Source organism: Erinaceus europaeus, chromosome 10 (assembly GCF_950295315.1).
Source record: "Erinaceus europaeus chromosome 10, mEriEur2.1, whole genome shotgun sequence".
Lineage (NCBI taxonomy): Eukaryota > Metazoa > Chordata > Mammalia > Eulipotyphla > Erinaceidae > Erinaceus > Erinaceus europaeus.
Window position 1 is genome coordinate 82,974,773 of NC_080171.1, and position 12,403 is coordinate 82,987,175.

The following is a 12,403-nucleotide window of genomic DNA, read 5'->3' on the forward strand; positions in this document are numbered from 1 at the left end:
TTTGGGGTACAGAAGGAAGGAGTTCTGGCTTCTGTAACTGCTTCTCTGCTGGACATGGTTATTGGCAGGTCGATCCACACTCCCAGCCTGTTTCTTTCTTTTCCTAGTAGGGTAGAGTTCTGAAGTCACTCTCCCTTTATCTCTCTCTTTCTTGCCCACTATCAAAAAAAAAAAAAAAAAAAGCCATGTCTGCCAGTAATAGTGGAGTCATGCACACACAGAGCCCCAGTGATAACACTGGTGGCAGTGAAGTAAAAGAAATGAGTTTCACTTACCTGGAGCTGATGGACCAATTTGGTGGCTTGTTCAGGTGTCTGAAATTCTTGAGGTACCCTGGTTATGGGGTGGGTAGAAGGCATTTCCTTTCCCAGGCAGCCTTCTCCACTGCTCAGTAGTACCTCTCGTACAATCTCTGCAGGCGACTTGAAGATTAGTGGCCTGGCAGAGTCCTGAGGCAGTTTGCTGTGGCTCCTGGATTTGGGGGGATGGTAGCTCTCATTTTTGGGGAACCTCACCCGGGGCCCCACCTTGGATAAGTCAGGAAGTGGGTGGTTCAAGCGTCCCTGGCCATACTTGGCAGTATCAGAAGATGAGTGGCCAGTCACAGTGGTTACCTCCCTTGCTGGCAGTGTGTCCTTACGCACTGGCCTGGGAGAAGGACTGGGGGTGCTGAGGGAGACAGTGAAACGGGAAGGGAGCAGCTTAGGTGATGTCTGATTCTGCCTCCAGGCTTGGCCCCTGGGCTGAGGGAAAGAAAGTCTGTTGGTGACTTCTCTCCTCCATCTATCTTTAGGGCTCTGGAGGCTCTGGGCTTCAAGTGTTGAGGAGTCCTGGAATTCTGTGGGGGTTGTCAGAGCAACGTTGCCTCTAGTTCTATTGTCCAAGTTTAGGATCTGTTGGCTGGGACTTGGTGATAAAGCTTCTGCTGGGGCAGTAGATTGAGGGCCATGGTTCTCTTCTTCCCAGGTAGAGTCAAGGCTCATGGTACCACTACCCCAGGACCTTGCAGAGCTGAGGTCAACAGTTGGGTTCACCTCAGAACATTCTTGAAGTTTGTCTCCACCAGTCTGTTTATCAGAAGCCAGCCTGTCCAAGGGATGATCCCACTCCAGGGCCACAGGACTGGTGTCTTTGGTTCCCACATTGAGGCTGGTCTTACAGTCCAACTGTGGAGAGCTCTCTTCAGTTTCTTCAACCTCAGGAACTCCAAGGGCTTCATCTGGCTCCACCTCAGTCACATCTGGGCAAAGACTCTGTGGCAGCCAGTTGAGAGGCAAGCTGGAACTCTCTGGGCTATCCTCTTCCTCTGCTTCAAACTCTGGAAAGACAGACAGTTCAATACTTAACATACACATACTTATTCCAAACTCTTTCTCTCATTCCATCTCTCTCTTTCAAGCCACAGGAGTAGCTGTCAAGTCACCATAGGCATTATCATGTAACCTCAGTAAGAGATACCTCTGCTCTTTCACCCTATGCATGCCAGTCATCAGTCACCACTCCCAGGAGGGCACTCCACTGCTCCAGAGAAGCTAGCTGTGTGCAAACCCTGCTTTAAGCAAACTTGCCAGGAGAAACTCTGGACCATGGTACAATTTACTATCAGCTGAATGGTGTCCTCAGTGGGCCACCTGAGTCACAGGATCCCGAGTGTTCAGTCACATTCTGGGTACACTAGGCATCATGTATCAAGCACTCATTGTCCTAAGTGGTGTACTCCCATTTCACAGGTGGAGAAATCAGAACTTAGAAAGTTGCAAAGCTTTCTAAGAGGAGGGATTTAAGTTAGCTTCAGTGCAAAGACAGCACAGTTATTATATAAAACAAGGGATGCTACCATTCTCACTTCTAACTAGGACTTTAAAAAAAAATACCTCAAAATTTGTCATAGCCACTTGATCAAACAATTTAAATGACTAGGGTGGTTATCAGCCAGGTGTGTAAGAATGTATTAATGGCAGTTGGCTCTGTAATAGCAAAAAATGGAAACCACTTCAACATGCAACAACTTATCCTTGCCATGGAGTTCTTATGTAGGCATCAGGAAAGCCTTCCTTGTGGATGAATGACTAATGAGTTGAGAAAATGTTCACTTCTACCAAATTATAGTGTATTTTGTAGAATACTGCTCTATATTCACATTACATTTGTTTATATATACATATACGGACACAGGTGTGGAAAAAAGTAGTTAAAAAAAATTCTAAAATTCACCCCCCTACCCCAACTAGCTGCCAGAAGGAGGGATTCTGGGGTGACACTGTTGGGTTAGGGTGTGTCCATCTCACCCTCCTCCACAGACTCTTCGGACTGGTCTCCTGCTGGAGGGTCTGGGCCCCAGCCCTGTGGCTGCAGGCGCTGCTGGGCCAGGCGGAAGTCCTCTAGCAGCTCGGGGCTGGAGGCACCAGGAAGGGGCCTGTCTTCTGCCCAGGTATCATTCTCATCAGCATCCTGCTCCTCGTCTACCCAGGCCCAGCGCCGCCGCCGTGGCCCCTGGCCCAGGCCTGACTCAGCCCAGTGGGCATCTGTGCCTGAGCTGGCCATCAGGCCTGGCCTGGGCTTCACCTGGGCCGCTTCATCTCCAGGAGATGCTGCCGTGGCAGCTGTGGGTACAAAGTCACGGTACACTCCTTTCAGCTCCAGTCATCCTGCTATGGCCTGATGGAAATACAGTCAAGGGACAGCATTAGTCCTCACATCCCTCCTTTCCTTTTTTCCCCCTAATCTTTTGTTGTTTGGGGGCAGGGTTGGAGGACTTCTTCATACATGTGCAATTTCATTGCTCTGAACTGATTTTTTATTGGGGTTGGGGATGGACCAAGCACTGGAGCATTCTCTAGTGCCATAACATTTCTCATGTGGTGCTGAGACTCAAACCTGGGCATGTTCCTACTTGTAAGCTCTCTCTTGGGCCTCACACCTCATCTTTTCTTCCAAAGAGAAGTTACCAGCAGGAGGTCTGGACTCAACAGACACAGTCCACTTCCTAGTTCCATCCCCTGGAAGCTGAGTGACCTTGGATATGTCATCCAACCTCCATACTCCTCATCAGTAAAATGGGAGATGATTCTCTCTCCCTCAAAAATTTCCCTGAGACACAAGGTAAGGAGCTAGCAGGCAGCAATGTGTGAGCAGCTGATAGCCTGTGCCAAGCTCTGTATGTACCAACTGGAGCAGGGGGAGTCCAGGAGGTAGCAGGCATGTAGCTGAACAAATATCAATGAAGATGCTAAGTGATGGGGAATCATGAGCACAGGGGTACAGTGTCGGTCCTGAAATCAGCATGCCCCCCTTTAGAAGCCACTTCTTCTGGGTACTTTCCCAACCTTCTTCATGTAAGAGTTTAGATTAGGAATGGGTAGGTAGTGAGAAGAACATTCTACTACCCAGAAGAACTGGAGCCAGGGACTTGAATAAATGTGCATGCACATTCATAACCATGTTACTCACCACAGCTCAAATATACATTGAGGATGAATGGTACATAGGGGGTGAAGTGATTTGTGGCAGACAGGTACACTGCAGTAGTCAACCACTGGCATACATTAAAAATAAGGGTGAGTCTCAAAAACATCATAGTAAGTGAAAGAAAACAAAATGCAAATAGTAAGATCCCACATGTTCAAAATTAGTGAATACACACAGACGATTAGGGGGCAACAAGGGCTGGGGCCCAGGGGGTGAGGAGTGAGTGCTCCAAGGGCACAGGTGAATGTTTTGGATCTCAATCAAGGTAGTAGTTGCTGAATATAATAAGTATGCTAAATGCCATCAAATTGTTCAGTTTAAAAGGGTTAATGTTATGTTATGACTCTCACCCCAATGAAAAGGAGGTAAGGGTTGGGCCAGGGAGATGGCTCAACAGTCTTTCATGTATGAGGCCTTGAGTCTGATTCCACAGCAGCACATAAAATAGTGAAATGGTAGAGTGGTACGCACCTCTCTCTCTCGGTCCCTCTCTCTCTCTGCCTCCAGGGTTATCGCTGGGGCTTGGTGTCCATACTATGAATCCATTGCTCCTGGTGCACATTTTTTTTCATTTTTTTATTTGATTGGATAAGACAGAGAAACTGAGAGAAGAAGAGGAGATAGAGAGGGAGAGAAAAAGAGAAACACCTGCAGATCTGCTTAATTGCTTTTGAACTGTCCCCCCTTGCAGGTGGGAGCTGGGGGCTCAAACCCCAGATTCTTGCACAGGTCCTTATGCTTTGAACTATGTGCACTTAAGTAGGTGCGCCACTGCCAAGCCCACACACCCACCCTCAATTAGAAAGAAAGAAATGGGGAGTCAGGCAGTAGTGCAGTGGGTTAAGCGCAGGTAGTGCAAAGCACAAAGACCAGCGTAAGGATCCCAGTTCGAACCCCTGGCTCCCCATCTGCAGGGGAGTCACTTCACAAACGGTGAAGCAATTCTGCTGGTGTCTATCTTTCTCTCCCCTTCTCTGTCTTCCCCTCATCTCTCCATTTCTCTCTATCCTATCCAACAACAATGACATCAACAACAACAACAATAATAACTACAACAATAAAACAACAAGGGCAACAAAAGGGAATAACTAAATAAATATTTTTAAAAAGAAAGAAATGGGTTAAGAGAGATAACTCTAAGGGGTAGGGTGCCATGTATGTGACCTATGTTTCATTCCCAGGAACTATAAGGGTGGTGTTATGGCATGGAAGAAGTTCCTCTGTTGTGGTTCCACCCACCCACCCATACACACACACACACACACACACACACACACACACACACACACACACACACACACACCTCTCCTTGTCTCTATCTGACTGAAAAAGGCAGCCAGAGCAAGGCCCTGGCTCATCAAAATGAATACACCTAGAGTACTCCAGGTAAAGGTACCAGGCATGCAGACAGGAGGGCAACATGGAAACAGACTTTCAAGGCCTTTGGTGTTGTGGGCAGGGGCTGGGTGCTTTCACATCAAAGGGTGCAGCAAGGAGGGCTAGTAGATGACTCCCCCACCTCTCCCCACAACATTCTGGAACTGGGGGTTTCTCTCTGGCTGCCCATGGTAGTAGGGGAAGCACATGTGACAGGAGCAGGATGGGGTGAAAGTTCTCCACATCCCATATCTGGCTCTTTGTTCCATAGATTGGAGATAGTGGAATATAACTCCAAGTGTCCTGATACAGACAACACTGTGTTTGTCCTTGCAGCCACATGAGCACTTGGATCTCTGTCAGGGTCTTGATTTGCTGAGAAAAGTCAGCAGGCAACTATTTCTAGATAGAAAGTTCCCCAGGGAACAGAATAACCACAGAAAGGCTGGTTTCTCAGGGGCTGGGATGGGGACAGGAAGAACATTCTCCTCTTCTTGCTGTAGCCCCTGCTTCTTGGACAGGGACTTGGGGGCTGCACTATGACCCCCAAGTCTTTCTCTCTGTTCCCCCAAAATTCCTCCAAATTACTGGGAGCCTCCCCCTGCCCCTTACCACACACTGTGCCTCCTCTGAAGCCTGGGCCCAAAGCTTTTGCCTACATGTCTTCCATTTTTCACTCAGCCCGGACAGGGGAACAGCTCATAGCAAAACTCTTTCAGATGAGAAAACTAAATTGTGACTTAACCAAAATCATCCTGCTGTTTTAATTTGGTACTATCAGTCTGGGTCAAGTGCTATCTATTTTTTTTAATCACATATCTCATTGGAAAAATATACTTGCATGTACATCAAATAATAAATTCCTTCAAACTTGTATACAAGCATCCTCATGCCAAATCATTATATATGTTAGAAGATATATGTCAGAAATATATTTTTCTAAAGATGCAAGAAGAATCTTTTAAAAAGATCAAGAAGTTGGGGAGTGGGTGGTAGCATAACTGATAAAAGTGCACATATTACAGTGTGTAAGGACTTGGATTCAAGCTCCTGATCTCACATGTGGAGTGAGAAAGTACAATGAGTGGTGAAGCAGTGCTGCAGGTCAACCTCTCTGTCTCTCTTTCCCCCTCAATTACTCTGTCTCTATAAAAAGAAAGAAAGAAAGAAAGAAAGAAAGAAAGAAAGAAAGAAAGAAAGAAAGGGGAGTCGGGGCGGGAGAGACAGCATAATGGTTATGCAAACAGACTCTCATGCCTGAGGCTCCTAAGTCTCAGGTTCAGTCCCCCGCACCACCATAAGCCAGAGCTGAGCAGTGCTCTGGTGTTTCTGTGTGTGTGTCTCTGTATCTCTCTCTCTCAAAAAAATAAAAATTAAAAAAATTAAAAAAAAAAAGAAAAAGGGGAGTTGGGCGGTGGCGTAGCAGGTTAAGTGCATGTGGCGCAAAACACAAGGACTGGCATAAGGATCCCAGTTCGAGCCCCTGGGTCCCCATCTGCAGGGGCGTTGCTTCACAGGCAGTGAAGCAGGTCTGCAGGTGTCTGTCTTTCTCTCCCCACTCTGTCTTCCCCTCCTCTCTCCATTTCTCTCTATCCTATCCAACAACGACAACAACAATAAAACAACAATAACTACAAGAACAATGATAAGCAAGGGCAACAAAAGGGAAAATAAATAAACAAATATTAAAAGAAAGAAAGAAAGGAAGGAAGGAAGGAAGAGAGATAGATAGATGGTGTATTGCACCAAGGTAAAGGAGTCTGGAACATGATGGTGGAAAAGGACCTACCTAGGTGGGTGGTTAGAGTGTTATGTGGAAAACTGAGAAATGTTACACATGTACCAACTACTGTATTTTACTGTCAACTATAAACCATGACACCCCCCCCCAAAAAAAAAAAAGGAAGGAAGGAAAGAAGGCCACCAGGAGTGGTGCATTCATAGTGCAGGCACTGAACCCCAGTGATAAAAGCTTTGTGGCAAGAAAATAAAAATAAAGAAATTATGGAGCATATATTCCATGCCATACTACTCTGAAATTTAAAAAAAGGATGAGATTGTGTCCTCTAGGACAAAAATGAATAGAATTGGAGGTGATTATGCGCAGTGAAGTAAGTCATAAAGTGAAAGGCAACTAGACGGTTTGTTCATATGTGGAATATAAATGATTGAAAAACTTGCAAAACTGTAAGCAAGCTATCTCTCAGACTTTGTGAGAACTATAAAGGGCTTAGAACTATGGTGGTAGATTTGAAACTAAACCCCTGAAATCTTATCATCTTATAAATCATTATTAAGTCACAAAAATAATTAAAGAAAGAAGTTCTAACCATGTTTCCTGGCTGGAGGGGGAGCCTTAGGGTGTGTGTATGCTATATTTTTACTCATATTCCTGTGAGCTGGTTTTTAGCTTGAGAGTGCTTAAGACTCCTCTGAGAATGCAGATTCCTAGGTCAACCCAGAATCAAAGTCATGGCCCAGGAATATGTATGTTAAACTAGTCCCCCAGACAAAACTCAAATCTCACACTCACTAGGCCTTCCTGTTCCTGCAAATACTACAGGTGTAGGAGGTACTATACGCAGTTGTTTCTCCCCACCCCACCCCCCCCCGCCCCTTTTCTGAAACTGCTCTGAGCAAAAGGCCAAGGGAGAAGTGTGGTTTTGTGACTTTTTAAAAGGTTTTTTCTCCACCAAGCAGGCCCAATCACAGAGGGTCTGGGTGCACAAAGAGGAACAGCTTGTTTCCTGAAATGACTCAGGCATCACAGAAAGCTCACTGTGACCAAGGAAGCTGACCAGCAGAGGCAGCTGTGGTCACTGCCTGGAGTTTTGCACAAGCTCCCCAGGCCCCCAAACCCATGAGATCTTCCTGAGCAAGGCTGTGTTTTCCACAAATGGCACTGGCCTCGGTGCCATGGAGATCTGGGTCAACAACCAAGTCAGTCAACAAACACCTACGAGAACCAACCTGAGTGAGGTGAGCACACACACACTCACAGGGAAGCCATGAATGAGAAACAAAGTGACCTGGGAGGTAGTGCAGTGGATAACACGTTGGACCTCAAGCATGAGGTCCTAAGTTCAATCCCCACCATCGCATGTGCCAGAATGGTGCTCTGGTTTTTCTCTCTCTTTCACAAATCTTTAAAAGAAAAAGAAGAGAAGTAGACCAGGCATGTGGAGACCAGGTTTAGGTCTGGCGCTGCTACTAGTCACAGTGAACTACTGGGCTTAAGCTTTCCTCACTGCAAAATGCAGACAAGACTACCTACTCTAGCGGCCAGAGGAGATGACCAGCCTGTGAGCACAATGTGGTGGAAAAGGGACTGGGCTGAGTTAACTTTGAGGTTCCCAATTGACTCACACTTCTAAGGACAAAACCTGCCCAGGGGAATTGGGTGGTAGCGCAGTGGATTAAGCACAGGTGGTACAAAGCACAAGGACTTTCATAAGGATCCTAGTTCGAGCCCCCAGCTTCCCACCTGCAGGAAGGTCGCTTCACAAGCAGTGAAGCAGATCTGCAGGTGTCTATCTCTCTCTCCCTCTCTCTGTCTTCCCCTCCTCTCTCCAGCTCTCTGTCCTATCCAACAAGGACGACATCAATAACTGCAACAATAAAAAAAAAAAAAAACCTTCTGCCCTGAAGTCCCATTACCCAGGGAGAAAGACATACACAACATCACTGACTTTGTTCAATGCTGTGGCACCAGATTGTGGGTAAGAAAAAGAAAACTCCGCTGAGGTTCTTCCAGGAGCTGGTTTCAGTATATGTGACCGTCTCTGAGAACTAATTCACAACATTAAGTAAAGGCTTACTGTGCTGAGCAGCAAACGGGTGCAAATTAATGTAAAGCATATAACAAAACTATGATTTCTTTTTTCTGGTTGCCACGTGTAACACACGACAAAACAGGGCCAGTAAAATAGCTCACCTGGGTAGTGTGCTGTTTTGCCATATGAGTGACCCACGTCTGAGCCTGGACTCCACTGCACTGAAGGAAGCTTCAGAGCTATGATCTCTTTCACTCTCTCTGCCTCTCTGTCTCCCTGTCTCTGTCTAACACACACACACACATTCACTAATACAACAATAAGTAAGTCTTCCAAAATGTGGAGTGATAATAATCCATAATTTGACTATAGAAAGGTTGTTGAAGCAGGAAGCCTTAAGGGGCCAGGTGGTGGTACACATATTACCATGTGCAAAGACCCAGGTTCAAACCCCCAGTTCACGTCTGTAGGAGGAAAACTTTGCAAGCAGTATGGCAGATGTTTCTCTGTCTCTATCCAATAAATAATCAAAATATTAAAAAGGGAGGAGGAGGAAGCCTTAGGCCTTAAAAGAATTTGGCGGGGAGGATGAAGGACCCTGCAGGTAGAACAAACAGCAGAGAGGTCTGAAGTCTGAACAGAACCTGCTCAGAGAGCTACAGACAGGGATCCTTAAGTGTCAGCCAGAGATGGAGCTGCCTTTTGTTAAGGCATCAGGGCTGTTCTGTGAGGTAGAGAGGGGTGGGGTGATGAGAGTGTGTGCTGGGACTGGGGTGCCACTGCCAGCCTTGGGGAAACCAACCCTTCAAGAAGGAAAACCATAGGGGTCGGGTGGTAGTACAGCAGGTTAAGCGCACATGGCGCAAAGCGCAAGGACCGGAGTAAGGATCCTGGTTCGAGCTCCCGGCACCCCACCTGCAGAGGAGTCGCTTCACAGGTGGTGAAGAAGGTCTGCAGTTGTCTCTCTTTCTCTTCCCTTCTCTGTCTTCCCCTCCTGTTTCTCTTTGTCCTATCCAACAACAAATGAAATCAACAATAACAATAACCACAACAAGGCTACAACAAGAAGGGCAACAAAAGGGGGGAAAATGGCCTCCAAGAGCAGTGGATTCATGGTGCAGGCACTGAGCCCCAGCAATAACCCTGGAGGCAAAAAAAAAAAAAAAAAAAGAAGGAAAACTACTCACTTCTGCTCCTTTTAAACTGACACTCAGCCCATCAGTCCTCCCTCTGGTTCTCTCAAAGGTCAACAAGACTCATGTGGTCTTTTCTCCAGTCCCCACATGGGCCAGTTACCTCTATGCTGCTGCTCAGCTCTCAGGGTGACTCTGAAACTGAGGACGCTTCTTTTGATGGCCCAGTCTCTTGGTTTCCCATCTGCTAACTGCAGCCACACAGTTCAGCTCTATGCCCCCTTCCCATCTGGCCAAGTTCCCTGATATGTGAACTGACTCACAGAGAGATAGGGGCTCTCACAAGAATTTGCAGGCAGGAGCTGGACCCTAGAGTTCAAATCAGGTTCCAGGGACACTGAAGCCAAGTCCACGGGCTTGTGGAGGCAGGAGGAAGGCTGAGCTGCTGGGCTGAGAATCCTGAGCTCCCTGACCAGCTTTGGCAGCACACAGACCTGCTGCTCTGGAGGGCTTCCTGGCAGGCATGTAAAAACTAGTCCTGCTCTGGATGCAACCCCCCAGGCCCCAACAACCCTATCCCAGGGGAGGAAGAGGAAAGGTACCTACTATCATGAGGGAAGGGGAAGATAGAGAGGAAGAGAGACTGTGAGACACCTACCTAAACACTCTACCACACTCTGGTCCTGCAGCCTGAGGAGCTGAACTGGATCTGCTGGACTTTCTCTGGCTACTCCTCTTATCCTTTCCACAACAAAAGGAGCCACTCTAGTGTGACAGCCCCTCCCTCCCCATTGCCTCCAGCTCTGCTTCTCATCTCTGCATTGTCTGAGGTCGGCTAGCTGCCCTGGGTCTAGTTCCGCCCTTACACATGAGGGCACCCCAGCATAGACACAGACCACTACTTGCCCAAGTTCAAACCACTTGTCCAAGTTCATGGAGATCAGAATTAAAACTAGAACCAGGACCCAGCACCTAAGGCATGATGAAATTCCCCAGGAGTCCCCCCTTGAGCTGGAGACCTGGGCTCCCCTAAGCTGAGAGAGAAGTAATTAATGAACTGTAGCTGCAACTTCCTGGCTGGGTTGGTCCAGCCACCCAGACCAGAGAGGCTGTTGCCTGGCCTGAGGGCAGGTGACCTCCCCACCCTCCTAGTAGCTTACCTCTCGCAATGCGCCACCATCCTGCCCTCCTTGTGTTCTAGGGATCTGAGCGGGAGCTCTTTGTTCCAAATGCAGGGAGCCCTCTGCCTCCATGGCTCCCTGGCCCGCCTCCAGGCCACTCTGCCAGCCACAGCTCACAGACAAGCATCGCTCCCCACCTCTCCCCGCCCTGCTGTGGCTGAGGCCTGGCTGAGGCAGGAAGCGCCCAGCCTGATTTCCTACAAGTGTTTGTGGGAAGGAGGGGGTTTGTGGGCTATGGACTAAGAGAGCCAGTTTAACCCTTTGCAGGCTTCCCACAGGTCTGAGCTGCCTAGGAAAGGACTCCAGGAAGCATCCCATGTTAGGGGTTGGGACCATCTTCCAGCCAAAGCACAGGATGGGAAGAATGACTCTCAGAGGAGGTCAGAATCTGATCAAGGTCACACAGCACAGTGAGCCAGGAAGGAGGGACCAACAGCATCAAATGTCTAAGAACTTGCTCTGTAGACAATACTCTCTAGGACATAACCTTAGTTAGCCTAGGCTTCCACCCATTTCCCCACCCTCAGTCTAGGTACCCTTCTGCATGATGGGAACTGGCTGAATACTTAATTAGGACTGATTCCATGTCCCATCTGCCAATACATAACCCGACAACTCATGTAGGTTGCTAGGTTCCTAGCATTCTGTCCACAGTTCCCACCATAAGCTGGCCTTTAAGCTAAGAGGAATTTCCCAGGCAACATGGAGATGGGGAATCCACTGACCAGGTGAATTTCCTTCCCTGAGGACATGCTGCCTCTTCCCAGGCTTCCCTCATCACACCCTATTTATTCACCTACATACACTTACTGAGCACCTACTCTGTGCTAGTGATACAGGACATAAGGAAGGCCAAGTCCTTGCTCCAGTCTACTGAAGAAAAGGAGCAAGCACAGAGTGATTCACCTGGGAAAGGGGTGGGGTGGGGGTGGGGGTGGGGTGGAGAGGTGACCCACATCAGGCTGTATTAGGGTAATATAGATGCCAGGGGCTCACCACACTCCACCAAAACCAGCTTCTGGGCATTTTTTTTTAAAACATTTGTTATAAAAACCATTCATTTGTATAATCTTTATTATTTATTTCCTTATTTATTTTAGATAAAGATGGAGAAGACAGAGAAGCAGAGAGAGAGAGAGATCACCACAACAAAGATTCCTTCAGTGTGGTGGGGCATGTGTACCTGGCACAGTGGCACACTATCCAAGTGAGCTATTTTGCCAGTCCATATTTATTTATTTAAAAGGATTCATTTATAAGAGGGGGAGAGAAACCAGAGCATTACTCTGGCACATGTGATGCTGGGAATCAGACTCGGCACCTCATGCATGTAAATCTGGTGCATTGGCTCCTGGACTGCCAATGATTTTTTTATTTTTTTAGATAGAGGCAGAGAGATAGGCAGAGATAGAGAGAGGGAAAGAGAGAGAGAGAGAGAGAAAACACAACACTGAAGCTTATTTTAGACCTG

General features: G+C 47.5%; 1 protein-coding gene across 9 annotated transcripts in view; it reads right to left on the reverse strand.

The window, feature by feature from the left end:
* The window catches only part of AKNA (AT-hook transcription factor), a 66,727-nt gene that overhangs the window by 44,981 nt on the left and 9,343 nt on the right, over window positions 1-12,403 (reverse strand). For 7 of the 9 annotated variants that reach the window (XM_060200030.1, XM_060200033.1, XM_060200034.1 and 4 more), the window contains exons 1-3: window positions 10,912-11,061; window positions 2,289-2,658; window positions 276-1,318 (exon numbers count right to left, since the gene is read on the reverse strand). In XM_060200030.1, coding sequence (XP_060056013.1) covers window positions 276-1,318; window positions 2,289-2,544 — 1,299 coding nt within the window. In that variant the 5' untranslated portion in view covers window positions 2,545-2,658; window positions 10,912-11,061. Of the gene's footprint in view, window positions 1-275; window positions 1,319-2,288; window positions 2,659-10,911; window positions 11,062-12,403 lie in introns of those variants that run through there. The other 2 variants (XM_060200027.1, XM_060200026.1) reach the window with 1 other exon arrangement.